Genomic DNA, 22,912 nt, shown 5'->3' with positions numbered 1-22,912 from the left:
TGTTTTTAAAAAAAGACCATTCTAAGGTAGGTCGTATTTATATAGGTGCTATATAAAACTGGCTAATGCTTTTAGTGACTACACATGAGAATTTAAAAAACATATTTTGAACAAAATACACATGCATAACTTCCATGCTGTGATTTCAGAATACTTTATGATATGAAGCAATCTGCATTACTACAATAAAAAATAGATAAATATTAAACCATATTTCAATTAATGAAGAGATGAAAAAAAAAATGAAGGCTAGATGAAACGAGAAAATTGTGGAAGAAAACTGGAAGTGAAGCTTGCTGCTTGTAAGCCTCTTGTAGATGTGTTTGATGTAGCTGTTTGAATTGCACTTGCTGGCATTTCTTCAAGCAAGGTTTTTTCTACAGTTAGCTTTCCCAACCACACCACAGCACCTGCTCTGTCTTGTTTCTGTTCTTGAAGCTTATTCTTTTCTGGTTAAAGGGACTCAAGCTTCCTGCTGCTTTGAACAAGCCACCCACAGTTTAGGTAGCAGCAGGCAGCAGCCTTTGGGGGTTCAATGCTTTCCATAAGTGGTGGGATTTCTGCTCTCTGCTCTCGATGTGCCACGTTTCCCCACCAAAAAAGCAGGCTAATGGCTGGCAATGACTTCTTTCTCCCAAAGGAGGGAGGGAATATAAAAATCTGAGAAACAACATCATGCCTCTCCTGCTCCTGGAGTGCAGACAAAGGCTGCCTCTTCCTTGGGATTTATATGACATAGCCATGATTTAAATACCAATGTAGAATATTCAACAGCTCATAAAAACAGGCCACTGAAAAGACATCCTCAGTGATCTAAGTCTTCTGAGTGCTGTATGTTTCTTCTCTTAATGATTCCATAATCTGCCTAAAATGCTGGGATGTCCAGTTCAATCGCTCTCAAAATAATGAGGACATCTGCTTGCTCACGTTAAGCCCAGGGGAGAGGAACCACAATGATCCAGTAGGCAGCCCTGCAAGTGCCAGTTCAAATTCCAAACAACACAAAGACTGACTCCAGAATAAGGAAAAGCAAACACAACATGCATGTTTCAACTTCTTCCCCTAGAAACAATATTCATTTTTTTGGTCTTGATTCATACAATTTAAAGGTGCATAACAAGCAGTCTGCATGTCCATATTGCTTTTAAGTAGATGACCCTAAATATTTTCAGTGAACCCTGACTTCCACAAATACAGCTTATTAGGTAAATAACCTGTTGTTATTCACAGTTCTTGACTGTTCTCTAATTCTGTGCATTCCCTGCATGTTACACAGAAGTAGATAATGTTAATTGATTTCCAGAAACACTACAGTTAGGCATGGTAAGAGAAACAACTCCAGAATTTTTCAAACTTCTCTGTGCACTTCCTTCCTTGCTCTGAGCAGTCCTCAGACAAAGCCACCTTCTTTCTGGTCATCACAAAGATACGACTGGGTTTGTTTTGTTGCAGGAGATGCTTTTCTCCAGGAAGCTTGAGTGTGTTCTGCTAAAATTCCCAAGCAGAAGAATCTGTAGTGTTGTAAAATGGAAACAGGAACCAACTTGGCTTCTCTGCCTGTTTTTACTACCTGGTATAGTGGAATCCTGAACAGTGTAGAGAATATTGTATTTCCCTACTGTTTTCCTGAACATCTTGGACCTTTTAATCATTTGAAGTGCCCTATTTCAGTTTTCATGCTGACTGGTCTCTTATTTCACCAGTTTTCAAGTTAACGCAGGGAGACCTTAAAAGAGGAAATGCTTCTTACAATTGGTGTTAGAAGTACCTTCAATTAAATGAAACAAGCCCAAATATATAATTTTAATGACTCTGCAGACTTTTTTTTCAGACAGAACAGATGGTTACTTTTTGTCATGTTTATTCACAAAAGAAAATCTGCAATTTGGCATTTGTCTGCATTGCAGGGCTTTGTTGGATGTAACTTTGGACACTTATAAAGTGCTATCATTACCATATACTTACAACAGCAGGTGAAGGGACATGGATGCTGGGAACAGATCGGGGACGCACGTGATTAGCCAAGTGGCACAGAACGACACCATCAGTGAGAGCTGCTCCCAGGTCACTGGGCAGTGACACTTTCAACCTCGATTCTATATTCTGTGGGGAAAAAGAACACGGACACAAAAAAAGTAAGAGCTGGTTTCCTCAAACTGCTTCTTTCTGTGGAACATTTTATAAGAGGCAGAGTGCTTGCATTAAAACTCTGTCCATCCTCATGACATTTTCTGAGTAAGATCACGGAAAGCTGTTCACACCACTGTGCCCAGAGTTGACCACAATCCAGGAGCAACTGAGTTCTGAGACAAAAATCAGGAGACAGCACAGTTTATTTCACAGAATTTGATGCTGACTTCACTACTGCATCCATCTGGAAGAACCACTTAGACAGTACAATGGCATTTAATTTTGGCCAACTGTGCACCATACGGGTTCAGTGAAATCTGTCCAAAACACCAGGCCACACACTGTCCAAACACAAGGTTTAGCAGGGTGCAAGCAAGGCACTTATTAAGATGTCTACATGCTGGCTCCTGGCAGCACTAACCTTGCGTAGCTGCTCTATTAGCTCCAGCTCCTCCTGTCGCTGTTTGGAGTTTTCTCTTACTCTAGGGTCTGCAGAATCCTTAGCAGGAGACAAGGCACGGGTAGAAGATGAAGTAACAGCTAAAAAAGGAGCACAAAGGAAAGGAAACCACTAAGCTTGGTACAGCTGATGGTCCTTTGCTGCTTCACCGTACACACACACAAAAGGTTCCAGGATGGATACAGTGCATTCCTTTTTACAAACCTGTTTCTTTCATTAGACTATTATTCAAACTAGTGATCTACTAATTTAAATGAGGTGCCCTTTAAAATATTTTCTCTTCTGCTTAGATTCTGTTCCTTCTGTTGGAAAGTAATAATTCACAAAGGCGGACAAATTTTTGCCGCATGGAACATGTGGAAAAAGTTCAGTCTTTGCCTATAGAAATTGAAATTTTGTTATGTGATACTGTGCAACATGTTTTAGCACTGTGTAGCAAAATTTATCAAGCTGCCTTCCTCAGTTGGTGAAGACTTTTGTGGCAATTTCCTTGGTATCTTTTTAGCTGTAAACTTTTTATGTGTAAGACCTGGAAGAATAATTTCCCACATTTCCACAAAAATGACAAAATAACATCTGACAGCTCTAAAGAAAAATTTGCTTAGTCACATAGTACTTAATACTATGTGTCTACCAAGGGAAAGTAGTCTTGAAGTAACAAGAACAGTGCAAAACCTGGGTAATACAGATGTTAACATAATGTAGCAAACCCAGCTAATTTCTGAGCTATATAACCTACCTTTGTTTGCTTCATCCCTGACAGCTGTTCGGTAAAGGAAACTCTCAGGTCGCTGGGAAGGGTTTCTATAGGAAGGTGGGGCTGCATGGCCAGGATATGGAGGGGAAAGGTGGACTAAACAAATGTGGAAAGGCACAGGAAAGGAAAGGAGGAAGAAGGAAATGGTTAGAGTTTAAATAGGAAATGGGTTCTGCAATGTGGTAATTAAAAAGAACAAAACAAAAATTTTATTATAATCATGACAAAATAAATTACAGCCATGCATGGTAAAAGCACAGAGCAGGAAAAGGCACTTCCAAGGACACTTGCATGCAAAGCACATTCCACATACTTATTCCAGCAACTGTTCTGACTGCTGATTAATGCATCTGTGTGCCAAAGCCCCCATGAAGGCCTGGAACAGCCAACTCTAAACTCTGCTTGAGGACATAATTCACCCCTCATCTCTTCCCTCATGTGTTTCTAAGGGGACCCAAATAAATGGGTAAACTCCCAAAAACTACACATATAGAGATGGGAACATAAGCTCCCTTCTATTCATAGAGGCAACTAAGCAAACAGACATTCTCGTTTTTCAGAAATTTTTCTTTCTTTCCTTGTTACCTGTCTGAGTGGTAGGTGAGCCAGGTGAGATAGTAGATCTGTCATCACTCTGTGGACAAAAAAAAGCAGATGAGTATAAATGGTCCTAATCTGAAAAAGCTGTAACTGTATTTTAAGTTGCTGTGTTTTAAAAAAGGTCTCCATCCATCCAAATGTGTGTTAGGAAAAAAAAACAAAAACCAACAAAAGATGTGAAAAACACAGTATGCTGCTCCCCAAATCTCATCTCTGCAGAAATCAAAGCTTTTTTCTTTTGCAGAAATGACACAATTGTTTTTTTTCTGAGGAAAACAAATGATGAAACAGCCACGATAGATCTTTGCTTTCTCTTCTTTCCAACCAAAACTTTCAAAGTATTACTTGCAAAGAGGACACAGAAAAACATCATAACATGCAGAACTTCCATTACAGCAGCACAGATAAGGAAACACCTCTGACACTTTTGCTAACGCAGAGCTCCTGTTCACTCTCCCCAGTGAAGCACCCTGTGGTTTTATTGCAGTGCTTACACAAACTAATTATTTTTGTGTGGAATGCACTCAGTATAACAGTTCCCACAGATGAAAAAGAAATACAGGTTGTCTGTATTCAAAGCTAAGCTAGTAAAGAATATAAGAATAGTACTCTTGATGAACTCAACTTGGTCAAGATTAAATAATCTTGTACTAAAAAAAAAGCAACATCAAAGACAATCAAGAACCCCTCAGAGTAGAGACTGGTTACCATGTTTTTGTAGCTTATTTCTCCTGTAGACACAGCCTAAAGCTATGATGAGGTAATATCTACTACAGTTTAATCGAATTCATACTCTACCTGAACTTTAGATTAGAAGCTGACAGACTAACACCTGTTAAAACAGATGTGTGGATCCAAGAGTTTGTGTTGGCTTTACTGGTGAGTGATAATAGCAAGAGATACCTTGACAGGACTGTAGGTAGAGGCACTAGGCAGGGCAGTAGCACAGCTTTCTTGATTCAACCCTGAGAGTGACTGAATGCAGAAAGAAAGAGAAGGCAGGAGCAGTGTTAGCAAATGGCTGACAGGTCATGCACATGGGTGGAATGCAGTAGACATGTTAAAAAGGAAGAGGTGATCATATTCTTAGAAACACTTAGCAGGCAACAGACACACACTTGCTGAACTACAGTTAAAGCCTTCCTACCCTCCTGAACTTTCTGGCTGATAGACTCGGCACAAGTGATGTTTCTTTTACACACAACACAGAGACATCAAAAGCAGTTAAGAACATTAGGATCTGTAAGTGAGGTAAAAGCTTTTTAGTAACACCTAATCCAAGATTTATGCCATCCGACAAGAGAAAATTTTACCCTACAACAGTTCATTCTGAGCCACTGTTCAAAACAGATTTCTTAACACTTCAAGCATGTTAAGAAAATAACTTACTAAAAATACCTCTCAACTTTGTAAAACCAGAGGAACTCAGACCTAACAGGCTCAAGAATACACTTTGTGACTACCACAAATATCTAATGCTGATCCTTGTGAATTACAGACAAATTAAACAATGTTCCATGTGCAATACAGCTCTCGGGGAAGACGTAAGGGTGAAGACTTAGTGATGTCACAAATGAAGCACTGCCAAATTTCAATTATAACCAATATAATAACGAACTAAATAAATAGTTTTTCATTTTTACAGAACAGGAGCTCTAGCATGTCAATCTGTCACTGACAGGTGGATCTAGAAAGCCAAATCCTATGTCTTAGTGAAATCACCATCAAAACATTAACATCTGAGGATGGAATGGCTCAAGAATGAAGCTGTATTTTCTGAAACAGCATTCATATAGTGAAGTGGCAGCTCAGCACAGGAAAAGAACACCTAATCTATATCTACACATTCACATTATATGTGAACGTCACACTTGGGAGTGTTCATATTTAAAATGATTTGCAACTATTCTGCCAGTTCAGAGCAGTACAGCCAGGAAGCACTAGAAAGAGAGGTTATGCCCAGGGCAGTCTTAAACACAAACATCTTTAGGCCCTATGCAGACTTCACAGCAGATTCTCTAGACAGCCTCTTCCTCCACAGCAAAGAAGAACAAAAACTGTGGGTTTCTCTTTTTTTAAGGAGTTTCAGAATATAATTTGACTTAAGCAAAATGTTAGCTAGTATATGGAAATAGCAAAATAAAACAGAAGTAGGTGGTCTGTAACATTAAAGTAACTGCTCATTCCTGTATTAAAAGAGCAAAACAAGCTTGAGGCAGACTAAAAAGAAGTTGTCAGAACCCATGTACCCAGAAGGGAAGGGGAACACAGCACACCACAGGGCAGCACAATCACAACAGCAACACACTGCATGCTCTTCACCTGTTTGCAAGTCCCTGGCCTTCTTTTAATGGTATTGGTGTTATTGTCAATCTCAAACACAAAGAGAGGCTCAAAGCCGTTCTGTCAAGGACAGCAAGGAAAGAAAGAAGGAAGAAGGGAAGAAGTGAAGCAAAGAACAACGGCAAGAAAAGGCAGCTGCAGTACAAAAGGAACAAGGATGCTGCAGTTTAAATTTACACTCTACTGCACGTGCCACTCTTGGCATCTAGGTCTAGCACTGAAGTCGAGAGAAATCTCTGTCAAAAACAAGTGCAGATACAGGGACTGCCAAAGCAGAGCTCAATCAGAACTCTGTAGCAACCAAATAAGGATATTTAAAGGGAATTATACTATTATACCTTTGAATACACACATGGATGCCAAGAGTCTGAGAAAAAACTCCAGGGTACAACTTATCATAATTCAAGTCCTGCTTACTTTACTCATACCATTACGATTTGTAACACTAGTGCCTAAAAGCCTTCACTTAAAATGTTTCAGGGATCCCATGTGCCAATAGTAACACGATGGCCTCAGGCCATGTTTGAGACCACAACAAAGAAACACAGTGAAGGGAGCACAAGGCAGCAATGACACAAAGGTTATAAAAGAGGTCACACCAGCTGCCTGATGCTTATGAAATATTTCAGGGGCTTTAGAACAGAAAAATTGAGCAGCAGTTTAAGAGGATGGTTTTGTTTTTTTTTTCCTTCCAGATCACATATTTTATCAGGGACAGTATGAGAGAAAACAAAAATATTTGGGAAAAAATGAGATTCCCAAGCAATCAAGGCTGAAATCATTAGCCAAGTTTGAAGCCTTGATAGTATCTTAACAAGTAAGAGGAATGGAAATGAATGTGACTGCCCTTGGGAGAATAGCCAGGAGGGTTTGACTAACATAGAACCTGGAGGTATATAGCACATTTCCTCAGAGAGGCCAGTGGTTACATTTCTGCAGCAACATTTTAGTTAACCTATCTATTACAAGTCAACACAAATCCAGCACAGAGTGCAATGAAGTACTTCAGACAACTCCAAATCAAAGGTGTGTAAGAGGAAACCTAAAACTAAACTGAACTATTTACATTCACATAAAGTACGGGTAGTCATTCTGCGAGTTCAGACTGTCCTGAAATTTCTTACAAACAGAAGGAAACCATCACAATAACCTGTGAAATGTGACTATATTTTAATTAGTAATAAAAGACAGAAGACCAAAAGAAACATGATGTAAGATTTAAAAAAACATTCACAACCTAAATTTTGGTTTCAAGAAAATTTTTGTTAAAACAGTAACAGAACAGGGAAATAGCAAACATAAAAGAAAGCTCACTTGCTTTCCAGCTACATATTAGACCTATTACTTTTTAATCTTTTCCATACTTCTGACCTGAAAACATCATTTGGTGCAAAAGGCAAAAGAGCTGCTCAGTGCTAGAACGTTCTGATGTCAGGAGGCAAATGATGAACAAAAGATCTTTTACTGTATCTGTATGTAATATGCTCCTTCTTTGACACCAAGTGTTATTCCCACACCATGTAAGATACAAAAATCAGTGGAAGATCTAGCACAACTTTTTTTTTTCTTTTTTAGAAAAACAAACCAAAACAAACGCAAACAAACCCAAACACCAAACAAAAAACCCCAACCAAACCCTAACATATCTGTGAGTTCCAGTGTCCAGAATTTTTAAAAGGTAAAATTTACACTTCTACTTGCAGTCTTTATGCAGAGAAAGAGACAGAAAAGAAACTGTGAAAATGGAAAATTTCTACTGAAAACTGCCATAAGCAAACACATTTTGATACGAAATGCCTCAATGCCTTGGAAGAAAAAAGCATCCTCAGAAATCAGATCTAGCTAAATTTCAAATCCATGAGGACAGGAAAAGTGTCAAATTAAATGCAATAAAATATAAAAAGGTAAAAGTAATTTCAACTCCTCTGACAGACTTTTTTTTTTTTGATGCAAACTAATGAACATTTCCCTGTAACAGAACAAGTTTCTATCATATAAAATACATTTGTGGAAACAAAAATGCTACAAATTAATGAGATTGCCTGGGCTTAATGTTCCATTTACAGTAATTGCCTTCCAGAAACAGCTGCCCTGACATATGCCATCATTAGAAACAGTATTTCCACTACAAAACAGAGCTGCAGATCAAACTTCAGCAGTATTTCATACACTGTTATAGTTTAGTGCTGCTGAATAGAAGAAGGAAACAAAAGAAAAATGAACAGAGAAATTCCTGCTTTCAAATCTTGTTTAATCTTTCCCTACCACCCTGCACATCTTTTTGTGAAGTGCAAGGAAGTAACTAGGTTCAGGATATGAAGGAAAAAAACGGTGATAAAAACCAGATTAAAAATAATTTCTGAAAATTCCAAGTGAGGTAACATAAAATTATATGTATTAAATTACTACAAAGCTAATGGAATCACACAATCAAACTGAAATGGGGCTCTTAGAGGCATCTGTAAATACATTCCAAAGATGAATTCACCGACAACAGAATATCAACACTTAAACCAAATCACTGATATTTGCCCGTTTCTTATTATCTAAACATGAATGCTCATTTTTATATGCTGTGATTTCCCTAAACAGGCACATGCATGATCACAAGCTCTCTAATATTAGGAGCTTTATTTTTCTCCCACACAGTGCTAGTCACGTGAAAGCAGGAAAACCAAAAAGTCTGAATAAAGAGACAGTAAATATCTTTACCAACACATTGTGGAGACAGATATCCTAAAAGCACTGACAAAAGAAAATTTAGGCAGATAATGGAAGCACATGGATTAAGAAAATACATCTCAGGCATGCAGTCATGCAAGGCAAGCAAATCAGGTGTATTTTCCTTTTCTAGACATGGATTATGGCATTAATTATATTCTTTATTATGCTATATAACTAAGATGCCATAAAGGAATAAATAGCATAAAACATGAAGTATATAAACGTTTTTAATTTTGGTAAGTGTTCAAAACAGATTATTTTCAAGACATCTTCACTGAAAAAAAAGAAAGCCATGAGGAATATTTCATTTGTTAGCCATTTAAGAGCAGTTTCTCCGTGTGCTATGATATGGTTATCAAGACACTAAGTATTTCTTACCATGTGCAGGGTGCATACAAATTAAAAGTAGAAGGCTGTATTCAAAGCATTAGAATTGCTTATTTAACACTGAAGAACACAGCAATTAGGAAGCAAGATAAATGGAGAAGTAATTGAACCAGAACAAATAGAGGCAAGTCTTGAATTTTAGATGCTGTTCTTCACTATCAGTCATTTTCTTCTGCTCTCAGGAAAAGGTAAGCTTTAATTATTTTGTGGAAAAGCATTGCTATATTATTAACGAATGACTAACAGTCCAAATATCAACATATTCATGCTACTCAATTTACAGATAAGCCACATTTCAGAGATGCTCATGTTTTATGCTATTTAGATTAGCTCTAAAATAGTTGGTCTAATCTGAGACAACGATAATGTTATTTCTATGCTCTAAAATCTGCCACATAAAAAGGCCATTACGTGCAGGATCTTACCACTAACAAGGCACTATCATCAGTATGCTGAGACCTTCTGGATGGAAAGGGACACTGGGAGGTGGGAGAGATGGAGTAATGTCAGCAACACACAGAATGTCAGAAACACACAGTACGTGAACAGACAGACATTTTGGAACACATACTGCAATGTGAGTTTTTTTTAAAAACATTCAGGTATATTTAAGTGTAGGAATATATAGCCACATGACCCATGAATTAAACTGTGTTTGTATTACTTAAGGAATCAAATATTCTGCTTTCTGTGTTGTCTCAAGCAAACAACTATGTATCCACAGTTGTTACAGTGGTAGAACAAAGGACCCTTAAAAAGAATAAATTAAGAACAGATGAACATTAAGAAGGAGCAAAACCCATTTCAGTTATTCCATGTTTCAATAAATTTCTAGCAAAAAGAGTCAGGTGGAAAATGCTGCTAAAGAACTATTTACATTCATTATACTAATAAAAGTTTTGATCCGATTAACACTGCCAAGTATTTTATCTTTCCCTGGAGGAAAGTGGGGATGGCAAGCAGTGCAAGAGTTATTACTATGCAGAAATCTGATGCAGAGAGCAAACAGATGTCATTGGCTCAGCTGTGTATATTCTAGAAGACTGAGCCTTGTATGAATTGTGTTCCCTACTGATTTACTGTTTTTGATTATAAAAGTACATTAGAATGAAACTTCTAAGTTTCTTTTTTTTAGAGTTCTCAAAATTCTCATGCCTAATCTTCCTGAAATAACCAGTGATCTGATGATAGGAAACAAGGAGAAAACTAGTCATGAAGGATGACTGTAACACAATACAATTTGTCTGAATAATCTTGTTAGAAAGCACACAGTACTGCTTGCAAGGAGAATCTTATAATGGAATATGAAATTTATTTTCTGTATAGAACATAGAAAACATACAAGAAACACACTAAGATAGGCAACCTACATGAACAGAAGGAAATATTAGACTCATCCCATAAGCAACAAACCATAAAAAAATAACCAAAAAACCCCCACAACAACCCACAATCCAAGGCTAAACAGTAAGTGTGAAAAAACTGCCAGAACTCAAGTCCTGAAGAGTGCTCCATAGTCAGGAAAACCTCTGATGGACAGAGCTAAGAATTCAGGTGATGACATCACTAGTAATACTATTATTGGACTCTTACCTCACTATCCAGAGGACTTTGCTTCTGAGGACTTAGAGATGCTTTCTGCTATAGAGGGGAAAAAAAAGGAAAAATGAAAGACCAATGTAAAAAAGTGTGAGAGAGAAACAAAAGCTCAGAACAAACCCATATAATTTAGAGGTGTTTTAAAACACAGGAAATCTTAGTTTTTAAATAAAACGTGCATTGGGGAAATTTCAGGTTTCCACTGAGCTGAAACTTCACTGATAGTAGTAGTAAAAAAACAGCCTTTATTCTATACAAAACAAAAAACCACATTGTTTTCACATGTTAAAGATATATAATAAAATAAAATATAACCCAAGGGAGGAATTCAACTGCTGAGAATAAAGTCCTTATGAATAACAAAGGCAGCAGAAGAAAAACAAATAAAAAAAACCCCAAATCATCCCAAAAGGCTCAGTGATTAACAAAACACATATAAAATATCTAACGTTGCTAATTAAAAAGACTAAGATGAATCTTTAATAAAAGCAGCTTTTCTACAAAACACTGCCATGGGCCTGAGATTAGTTGGTGCTAATAAAAAGCCTAACTTCAGGCAGCTAAAACCTTTTTATAAACTTTTTTAATGCATTACATAAATAAAATACAACATTCCTTTCCTTGATGCAGACCATCCTAAGCCTAAAATACTAATTACAACATTTATTCAATTTGTGATAGTGAGATTTGGGTAGGCGACCAGAGAAGTAAAAAGTAAAATAAATTTAAGATATCTAACATATAAAAGAGTGGCATGGTAACCAGGAGACTATAATGACTATAGTGAAAGAGAAAGCAAAGGTGCAGCATCCACTTGTTGTACTTGATGTACAACAAAACTGCACTGGTGCTTTACCTGGAGGCAACTTATTTATGCATCATAAAATGCCAAAATTATTAGGCAACACTATCTTTTTGCATACATGAATTATTTCTTCTCTGCCAAATTTGTCTTCAAAATTGCATTGCCTCTGTGCCTTCTCAAACAAAGACCCCTTCTTTCTTATACCAACCCTGTAACATCTATGCACATGAAAAATTGAGTGAACTGGACTATGCAAAAAAAGAACTCTTTCCAACAATCATATTTTGGGTAAATCTCTTCAGCTTCCTCTCGAGGTCTCATTTTACCTACTTTAAGCTACAGCACCAGCACTGAATGGAACTGCTAGTCCTGTTTTCTTTATAGAAGTGCCACACATGTCCAAGAGTGCAAGGTGTAAGTGTTAATGACCTTGGCAATTAATTTTTACTGAAGGGCACAGAAAAGATGAAGTATCAGGTAGGTACTAGAAGAAGGTACCTTAACAAAGTCAAGGACAGCTTCTCTCTGTATCTGCTTTGTTCTCATCCTTTCTTCTTCGTACTGCAGCGCTGCCAGCTGGGCCTCCCGACGGGTGCGCTCTATGTGCCTGCGGTGCAGCTCAGGATCTGCATTAGGCACCTGGAACAAGACAGTGCACCCAGCTGTAAAGGCAGAGCTATGCAGGGTAAAACACAGGGGCCATGGAGAAACAGTCCATGTCTTACAGCTAATGTAAGTTTGGTTATGCATCAAACTCACCCAAAAGAATAAAATAGTGAAGTTCAATGTGTTACCTGACTGTGGTGACTTGACAGAAAGTAAGGCGAGTCAGCAGGAGACCTGACAAGTGAAAAAACAGATTAAGTATAGCTTTTATCTTATATACAAACAAATTTTCATCCATGAGTTGTCAGTGATACACAAGTATCTCATCAAATCGGAAGAGTGACTGCTTAGTAAGCAAAGCTGATAAACCAACTGCTGCAACAGCAACTTAACTCATTGTGCATGACAGATTTTGTGAGGTCATTTCTAACTCTTCTCCTGAACTGTGAGAAAATTTAGTACCAATTGTACCTTTGGCCTATTACACTGAGAGACCCAGAACTTTATACCAATTTTTTACAAGCTGGTTAAGTAACCAATCCAGGAACTTTACAGATGATCCTTATGTAGAGGGGCAACTTGCTGTAACTGGAGTTATAAGGGGGGCCCCAAAAAATTAAGCATTAGGAACTACACATTTTTTTTCTCCACCTCTCTGTCCTGTCCACGTAACTCCTCACTACTTAGTGATGCATTAGATTTAGAGTTTCAAGTTTTTGTAATTCATCAGTAATACAAGATGAAAATATGCTGGTTAGTGTGGGCCTTATTCTGCTCTGGAAAGAACAGAATTATTCTTGAACATTAGCATCCTATGATATTTTCAGACCAAATGTGATCACTTCACCCATCAAGGGCTCCCCAACTGTCAGTGACAAGCCACCAAAGTCACAAGGTAAACAAAACCCAATCTGTCTCTTATCATATCAATAACAAGGGAACTCCTGCAGTCAGCTTTTTGTTAGAAGGCAGCTGCTAGCACTGACACAATTCCCAAAGTCCATGGTCTACAGAATGTTCCCTGCCATATTGCTTCCTAGAAAGAAAGTTAATGGCAACAGAATAGCTTACACTTGACAGCCCAGATTCTGCAACCTTCATTCCTGGGGCAACTATGGAAGAGAAAGACACTTTCCAATACACTTCTAAAAAACATCAGTCATGCCACTTGTGTGTAGATTTATTACCTCTTCTGCACGGAGAGCCTAAAGAGATGTGGAAGACCCATTTGGTACAGATCTCCTCTCCTACCTCAAGTTAGCACTGATACACATGACAAACCCATTACTGTGCTGTTTTCAACAGAATGGGTTCAACTGAGTGCTAAGAAGTGTATTCAGACCAGAGTACACACAGCTCTGCTGCAACAGGAATGCACCACAGTCTGTCCAGAGGCACAAACTGTTTTTACCAAATTGAATCAACTAATGTAAGTACTCTTGAGACCAAGTCTGCATTACATCAAACTCCATGGTTCCAGCATGCTGGATGAAAAAAAATAATTAAAAACAAAAGTAAAAAATAATCAGGCTGCCTGCCAAGGCATTTGCCTGTGGAATCATTGTGGAAGCAGTTTACAGCTTGTGATTGCCACAAATGAAATATCTGACTAATACAAGCTTAAAATACAAAACAATTACTCATTGTCATATGGCCGTTTTTCCAGAATTTTGAAGGCAACAATAATATGAGCTGTTTTTAGTGTCTCATTCAGAATTTCACTCTACTGAAGCATAATATGATTAAGCTATAATTCATTTAGATTGCTGATTAACGTGAAGATCTGCTGCCATCCTTAAGTTAGAATCTGAGAACACTGAGTACCCTGGAGAATGACAATTTCCTTCATCATTGAAAACTGTCTATGTACACAGGAACTCTCTCCTAACTGGCCTTCTCTTATTTCCTTCAGATATATCACAGAATCCACTGTTTGCAAAGACTATTTCCACGTTGACCACAAATGTTCATGTAGGAAAGTAAACAAACTAAAACAACAACATATCAGTCTTTTAAACCAAGAACCCTCTATCTGTGGAGAACACATCAGACTGTTGAATTATTTTATGCCATACCTGTAGACACTACAGGATAAGGAATGCTGACATATGCTGAGGGAGTTATCCTCCAGTGTATCAGTACAGCTACTGCACCTGCACACTGAGTGCACATTTCAAAACTCCTATTATAATGTTGCCATAACTCTGGAAATATTCACGCCATATTCACAATTTCATTTTATCACTCAATACCATTTCAGAATGCCATTAAATATGAATTGCTCCTGATAGCTAAATGATGACATATTTATGGCTAGTAGTTGTCTTTTTTTCTTTCTTTTCTTTCCTTTTTTTTTTTTTAATATTTAGTACAACCGGGCTTGTTTTCTGCTGAGTCCTCACACATTCACTTTCAAAACACAGAATACTGAAATGCTTCAATGTCATAATAAAAGTTCTATAAATTCTTACTGTAGTTCTACTAGCAGGAAGCTGTACATTTGCTTACCTGCTGTTCTTTTAATTAGACATCAGAACTCTCTTCTCAGACCTAACCACCTCATTTATACCCCATAAAACCCTGACTCGTACTTTTAAGGATAAGCATTTCCTCCAATAAGCCAAGCCATCATTAAAGAGTATGGTTGCAATTCAAGAAGTCTTTTTAAACTAAGCAGCTCTTTTCAGCACTGACTCTATTCTACCCCTTCTGCCCCTCATGTAAGCTCATGATTATGCCACAGAAAAGTGCATTTTAAACTCAACTAAACTAAAGCCCTCTATAGTACTACAACTACCAACAGTCCACCAAGAATGTGACCTCACAAACATCAAATACTCCATAGTAACTCTCTCTATGCCTCCCATAAACCTGCAGTACTTTTATTCCTTCTGTCCTTTATGCAAGGTAGCTAACATAAATATTTCATCAAAACACAAATAAATTCAAGAAAAGAACATATTATATCAGTTTAAAAGTATACACTTCAATTTGGCATATTTCTTTAACCATCCAACTTAAAGGTAAGCCTTTCTGACTGAGAGGTAACTTAAAGTACTGTGCTAATTACTGGAGAAGCAACAGAAAACAGTGTCATTTCCTAAACACACTCAGTAAATGTGCTCTGCATTCAACCTGAAAATATTGGATAAAATTTCTGTTACCATATATTCTTACCTGTTTTGATGTAAATATCGTCTTGTTTCCTCTGTTCTCTGAAATTCTCTGATGGACACAGGCTTTACTGGTGAACCCTAAGGAACAAAACCACAGAAAACTGTCAGTAACTTGTTCAGAACACTGTACATTAACATCAAACAATCTCCTTTTAAAGCAAGACTTGTAAATACTGGTATACAAAACACCTCACAAAGAATCACAACACGCAGCTCAGGGATGTTCACTTCCAACTAGAAAAGTTCACTTCTATTTTTTTCTGTGATTTAAAGAAACTTCGGTTTCAAGATTAAATATGGCTAATGATAAATTATTTAAGAGTTTGAAAACCTCCACTGTTAAGAATCATAAAGAGAAGCAAAAGTTGGTAAAAAGTAATTAATGTCAAGATGAAATTAAGAGTTAAGCCTCAAAGAATGCTTATTCAAGTGTACAGCAATGCATTCTGCACTTCCAGAAATACAGGATACAACAGCTGATGCTCTGTTATGATGCCCTAAAGCCAGGTCACAAAAGGAATAAGAAAGCAAAACATGGGATGAATGAGAACACCTTATGCTTAATTTGAGCAACAAAATCATTTATTCCACGGGGAAAAAAACCCATTAGCATTATTTAAAAACTTTTACTGATACCCATTAGTGCAGGAAAATGTAAACTTTTCAAGAATAACTTGACAGTTTTCACTTAGGACTGAATGTATGTTGCTATATTGGATAAAGTAAATCTTCAGAAGGAGCAGAGTATTTTGGATTGTCTTTTTGGAGAAAGTACTGCTTCAGATAAAAGCAACCATTTAATCTTTAGGAATAAACAGATCCCTATGGATAGCTTTTTTTGATGTTAATTGATGCCCTTCACTATCTACAGCAAAGAGTCCTTGGGTTGTATTGCCAATAATTGCCTTTTCTGAGTTTTCCTATTGTGTCTATGCTTCAAGCTGCACCAGCTTTTGTGATTAGATACTGAATTTATAAGATCTACAAAATGAATGCACCTCTCAGATATCCTGTCTCACTGATTTTAAATACAGTAAACAGTCACATAAAGTGGACAAAATTGGGACCAGGCTCCTATCTGAATATTAAAGACACATGGCTTTACTGTTTGTTTGTTTGTTTTTTCTTTCCTCAGAGAGCAAACACCTTTCCACTTCAAAACACATAAGACATATTTGAACCACAGCACAATAGGTAGCAGTTAAGCATGTCAGCCACAAAGATTTTCTCAGACAGCTTATTCATGTAGTATGTACAGTGAGCCACTGAGCTGTGCAGCTGTGCATGTAGGTATTAATTAGGACTGACAGAATACAGAAGAAAACATTATGTGGTTGAAAATCTGTTCCTAGAGGTTCGTTTTCTGAGGACATTCCAAGAGTGTGCCATCCAAATGACTGAACAGGGAACAGTTTTTTCCATGTGTTCACAGCAGTGGCTGCTACAACCAGAACAAAGGCATCTTCCAGTTATGGCAACTCACACAATTTCAAAGCAGTTCCAGTTGCACACTAATCCTTGTGCAGTTAGAAAGCAATGACATGACATGAGCTGAAGTGACAGGAACTTTATGGGAATCATTGCCCTTGTCTGCACCAGGACATCATTTAGATACAAAAAGTAATTAATTAAAGCAGCTATTAGCAGCACAGTATATTGTGAACCCTGTCAAAAAATATGTTTCAGGGAAATGGGTGCACACATCCTGAACTACACTGCAGTTACTGTTACTGAGGTTTGAGAAAGGTAGCAATCCAGAGTAAGATTTACATACCAACTGAGGAAGATACTGGAGAATAAGAATGGAAAGATACTGTTAATACTTGTTGGAGAAAAAGAACAAAGGCTAGTTTGCTCCCACTCTTTTTTTTTTCTCTCCTTATATTTTTCTATTTTTTCTTTTTTCTACGAGAGAAGAGAACAGGACAATGTCCAGTGTTACTAATGTCTGTTTATTTAAAAAGCTGTCTGGAGAACCTTCTAGCCTGCTGAGCAATAATTTTACTTACTGTTCATGTAACTTTCACTGACTGAGAGCAGTTTTATGTCACGTTTATCTGAAACTACAGAGATGTTTATTGTTCAGAAAGGTGACTATATATACATACCCAAGACTGCACCTGTTGGGTCAAGCTTTGCTCAATAGTAAGAGAGAAATTATTTGTGTAAATAATAGGCAGGTTTTCTGAAAAGTCTGAATATTTAAATTGATGCTCAGTATAGTCAGTCTCCTGGCAAATAACTTGTAATCAATATGAACAGCCAAATTAATTAAGTTGCAAAATTCCTGTACTAAATCTTTATGCTGATACCCACCAACATTTCTCCCTTGGGAAAGCTGGTATATATTCAGTACTAAACCAAGTAAAGATTAACAATTTTCTAGGTATCACCAATTACTGGTTAGAAGCATCAACATCAGTGTTTTCTGAAGGGAGCACTCATTTGGAAAAAACATTTACTTCACATATGGCTAAGGCACAAGTTTGCAAGAACCCACATGACAGGAAAACAGTGTGGCTGCCTTAGACTTATTCCTCACATCACAAAGGGCACTTGGGAGCAGCTTAACACTGCAGTTCTGACCCTCCACACACATAGAACAACACTGTGCTTTCCCCCCCTGTTAAAAATTCCCACCCTCACATCCACTTTTTAAAATTTTTACCAAAAAATCATAAGTAGCTCAAGAATGGCTTTCCTGAAGCATATGAATTTTATTTAAATAAAAGCACCACCTCATTAGAGATTCGTCGCTGGTCAATATATGCCATGAATTGTGAGCTGAGGCTGTCTGAGTCCATGCACTTGGGTTGCCTCACCTCTTCCTCCTCCTCTTCTGTGGCACAGCTATCAATATAGTCGATCTGATCAAGATCATGTTCCACTTGACATAGACACAGAAAGACAACACCCATAATTAGATAACCATAGGAGACGGAAAAAACCAACACCAAAGCAATGTCAGGAATGAAGGTTTTTCTTCTCTCTGGGAAAGTTCAGCCTGAAAGCTCTTCCAATTTTGGCTGGCCCACTAACATTTGCTAAACATCAGATCTTGAGATAGTGACAAAAGTGATGGTTTTTAGAAAGCAATGAGAAACATGTATCAAGCACATAGTTTTAAATTGCTGGCCACAGATACTTTTGCAGGGAACTGAAAAGTAAACACTGTGCTTTTGTTAATACCAAAACCACTCTCTCAAGATCCATCAACTAATACCAAGACTATACAATGGTTTGTGTGCATTTTAAATAACTTCTCTTGGTTCTAATTAATCTCAGTCAGAAAAATTAGAATGGATATGACAACAACAAAAACGAGGGTAGCACGTCCAACTTATCTTGCAATTAATGTAAAAGGAGTATATAGAAATAACTAAGGACAGCACAGAAAGCAACAAAACCCCTCTAAAACAGTATAAAGGCATTTCCAGTTTTATTTTTAAAAGAGGAATGAAAAAAGAAATTAGGAACCACTGAAATGAGAACAAGAAACAGAACAGTTTGGCTAGTATTGATTTTCCTCATGTAGGGCAATTTTTTCACTTGTCACTGCTTTTACTCATTCTGCCCAGGATTCTGGGAGTCATGACATTGAGCAGTCTACCCTGGTGAAAAATACTGTGCTGGGGATGCAGAAGAAAGCATAACCTCCCTTTATGAGCATTAGAGCTTTCTTTTTCTTAAAACTCTCTCCAAACTTGTTCCAGTCTCTTTTACAGACATTCTTTTTCACTCCCCCGCCCTCTTCCTGCTTGCCTAAAAGAGACTTCTCTTTGCCCTGCTGCACAATCTAGCAACTGTTACTGCCAAAGCCTCCTCCTCTGCCACTACAACCATCCAAAACAGCATTCCTATATACTTTGGCTTCACTATATCTCCATCTCAGTTTCAAATTAAAAAAACCCACAAACAACTAAAAAAAAACCCACAAACCAAAATAAAACCAAAACAAACCCCCAAAACAAACATCCCCTTCTTTCCAGTTTTGCTTATTAAAACAGTAATAACACAGTAGGAGGTGAAAGACATTAGTATGTGTGCTAGTAACAAAATTGGACAGGATCTCCTGGATAACTGGCAGGCACATGCTAGTGCTCGTGTCCCTCTCAGATACTCTGACTTGAACGGACAATGATTCATCTTAAAAGGCTATTGAGGCATTTTGAAGTCCTTGGTGAACAAAACCAAAAGAACAAAATAAAGTTAATCTTAGAACGGAGCGGGCAACACCACCTGTCATTAAGGCTGCCCACAGCATCCCATAACACTACGTCTTCAATTTTTAAAACTGTGCCAGAATTTAACTGACTGATTTTTTTTTTTTTAAACATTAACAGCCAAAGAGCGTGAGTCAACCAAGAAAAGTTGCAGATATTTCTAGAAGATCACGAAGAAAACAAAATATTGTGGCAGAGAAGAATAAGACCAAGCAAAGAAGATGGCAAAAGACAAAGATGGGGATGAAGAGGGAAGAAGGAAGAAAGAAGGAAGAAAACATGGGAGATGAGCAGTGAAGACAAAAAACAAGCTGGTAAGAGTGAGACTCAGATAGGGAACATGGACTGGAGCCATCATGGGAAATTAAAATATCATCTGAGAAAGCAGAAAAATAAGTCAAAGCGTATGGGATGAGACCTAACAATCAGTAGTGCAAAATCAACGGAGAAGAGAGAATGACTGAAAAAAAACCCCAAACATGGTAGAAAGCTAAAATCAGTACATATAAACAAAAGGACTGGACTGTGAGCCAGTGGTAGCAGAGTATTGGAAGTTAAAATTGAGAAGAACTGCAGAGATCAAGAAATAGGGGAAGTGCTATCACTGCTTGAACAAATACAAGGGTGCTATTGTAAGACTGCAAGACAGCAAATTGAAATGGTGCAAAAAAGCCATGTCACCCACAAATACCAGCCCATCCTAGATGGGTTGCATATTTGGATTAAAACCCAAGACTGATGAACACTGTACTTTTGTTACTTGGAAATATGAAGTTTCCTGACAAAACTGCTTATCCCATTCTGACAGCATTCATCACATAGCACCGACAATTTACTATTGCTGTAAATTTTCCCCAGTAACTCAAGCAGCAAAACTCCATGCACCAAAAATTCAAGACTCCAAAATACAGTTTGAAACAATTTGAAGTCTTTAACATAGTACATATGCAGAAGCTGACAGTGTTTCCCAGATAACCCTAATTCTGATGCTATTTGACTTTGCCTTTTAACATCTTTAATACAACAGTATTTTTACACTGTTTACAAAACTGTGTCTTTCTGTAATTCCACCTAGACTTTTCTTTTCCTCTTTAGAGAACCTACTACTTATAGTAAATACTCTGGAATTTAATAATAATGGCAATAACATAGTCATCCAAAGATGGTTTGTTTACCTCCACCATTGGTTACAACCATGCTCCCTCGGTTTTCTTGATACTGACTTTCTCTTCGCAGTCTCTGCTCCTTAGTGATCTCTGCCACACGTAAAGGGAGATCTGACAACTCATCTGTTGGCTTTAGAAAACAAACAGTGAAGTCAATAAACACTTTTCTTGGGAAACATCATCTTGTGAGCTACTACCTACTGATTGTGGTTTTACTTCAAGTGCCCTGTTTTGCACCTATGGAACATTACAGCAAAATACAGATATTAAATATTGTTTTAAAAATTATATTCATGCCTGCTTGAAAAACCAGCTTGCCTACAGTTCTGTTTCCAGTATTTGCAAGTGCTAGAAAATACCTGAGGACGGAAACTTCAAGGACTCTCTCAAAAAACAAGATAGGAGAGAAAGTAGGCATATAGAGTATAGCTCACTGAAACACTTAAGGTCGTGGCTACTGCCTTTTCTAGTTGTCTGAAGAAGAAAGGGAAGCTTTCTCCTTGCTAGGGAGATACCATTTTCCTGCTTCTAAATGGCAAAGACTTAAACATTTGAAACAAACAGCAACCAAGTAAGATAAAATTTCCATCTCATTCTTGAAAATGAATTTTCATTGCAATTGAAACAACCACCCATGAGTAACTGCAGTTGACTCAACATTGTAATATGATACAGTTATAAGCTTTTTTTTAAAATTAAGAACTCCCTTTCCCTCATCTTTTATGCTCCAGTTAGTTCATCTGTCATGCACTGTTTCATGCACTTCTCTTAAAATTTCCAACTTTTTGTCCACCCCATTCAAAATTATGCTTGTTTTTCTCCAATAAAAAAACATTCTGGCTCAAAGCCACACTAGCATATATGTTACCCACTGAATATGTTACATGAACTTATTAGTTCTCTTTCCTGTAAATACTGCACTCAACAAAAATAACTTACCTCATTCCCTGACCATCTTTTGTCTCCACTGTCCACACTATTGAAGCCAGAATCAAGTGCTCCATAGGGACGACCAGAATAGAGCTCCTCATGGCTGTCAAACACACAGTTTTAGTTAATATCAACACCACTAAAAGCCTCTCAGCTATTAGAGAACAAAAGCAGAATAACCTAGCAAGCACAGTTATAGTGTGTTCGTGTTGGAAAGCATCATAGGGCATTTGCTACTCAGCAGAAGAGGCAATGTGCTTACAACTACAGACTTGTCAGTCAGCTCTCCACCTGCTACTGCCTAGCTTTTTAAGAGCTAACCTGATCCAAACTATGTATCAATACTTCAAAATTTTCCCAAGCAGAAATTATGACAAAGAAAACTGCAGAGTGTTCTCTTATTTCACTGTCTAATAAGTCAAAGTAATTTTCCTCTACTCATACATTTTGGTTGAAAAATAACGTTCCACAAACTTTTTCTAAGTAAGCATAAACCCATGCAAAATTAATTAAATTACAGGTGACTCAAAATATACTTCCACACAAAAGTACAAAGAATGCATTGAACACCTATCTGCTGTATAATAATTACCTAAGAAACTGTGTAGTAAGCTGTACAGTATTTTAAATAGATATACAATAGATACAGAGGGATACAGTTTTCATCTACAGAGCCCAATTTTGTCAACATGTCTAGACAAAGGCACTAGACATGCATAGTGTTGCAATACACATAACCAAACAGACATACATTTCTTTGCTGGATTTCTGGACTTAGAAACTATGTAATTCAGCATTACAGCCATCACAGAAGTCAAGTCTGGCAACTGCTGCAGATAACTACAGTATAAGAGACAACAGGACTTGTCTGATCCACTGCAGATGGCATTTCACAAGGGCTCAACTGTCCGACTGCCACTCGATGCCCCAGGGAGAACTGCAGCAGCAATTACTGCATAAAGCACAAGGAAGCTACTTGCTTCACCCCTTCATAACAAAATTGCAC

At 37.5% G+C, this 22,912-nt stretch overlaps 1 protein-coding gene across 20 annotated transcripts in view; it reads right to left on the bottom strand.

Moving 5' to 3' along the window:
* Positions 1–22,912, bottom strand: part of LRCH3 (leucine rich repeats and calponin homology domain containing 3) — a 62,402-nt gene that overhangs the window by 8,760 nt on the left and 30,730 nt on the right. For 2 of the 20 annotated variants that reach the window (XM_071752399.1, XM_071752397.1), the window contains exons 7-20: positions 21,916–22,009; positions 20,986–21,106; positions 18,326–18,474; positions 15,589–15,665; positions 12,600–12,645; positions 12,304–12,444; positions 10,995–11,042; positions 9,827–9,880; positions 6,270–6,350; positions 4,851–4,922; positions 3,933–3,981; positions 3,330–3,443; positions 2,552–2,670; positions 1,966–2,103 (exon numbers count right to left, since the gene is read on the bottom strand). In XM_071752399.1, coding sequence (XP_071608500.1) covers positions 1,966–2,103; positions 2,552–2,670; positions 3,330–3,443; positions 3,933–3,981; positions 4,851–4,922; positions 6,270–6,350; positions 9,827–9,880; positions 10,995–11,042; positions 12,304–12,444; positions 12,600–12,645; positions 15,589–15,665; positions 18,326–18,474; positions 20,986–21,106; positions 21,916–22,009 — 1,303 coding nt within the window. The remainder of the gene's footprint in view (positions 1–1,965; positions 2,104–2,551; positions 2,671–3,329; positions 3,444–3,932; positions 3,982–4,850; positions 4,923–6,269; positions 6,351–9,826; positions 9,881–10,994; positions 11,043–12,303; positions 12,445–12,599; positions 12,646–15,588; positions 15,666–18,325; positions 18,475–20,985; positions 21,107–21,915; positions 22,010–22,912) is intronic. The other 18 variants (XM_071752417.1, XM_071752401.1, XM_071752409.1 and 15 more) reach the window with 12 other exon arrangements.

Source organism: Heliangelus exortis, chromosome 9 (genome assembly GCF_036169615.1).
Source record: "Heliangelus exortis chromosome 9, bHelExo1.hap1, whole genome shotgun sequence".
In the NCBI taxonomy this organism is placed as follows: Eukaryota; Metazoa; Chordata; class Aves; order Apodiformes; family Trochilidae; genus Heliangelus; species Heliangelus exortis.
This window is presented reverse-complemented; position numbering and strand designations above follow the sequence as displayed.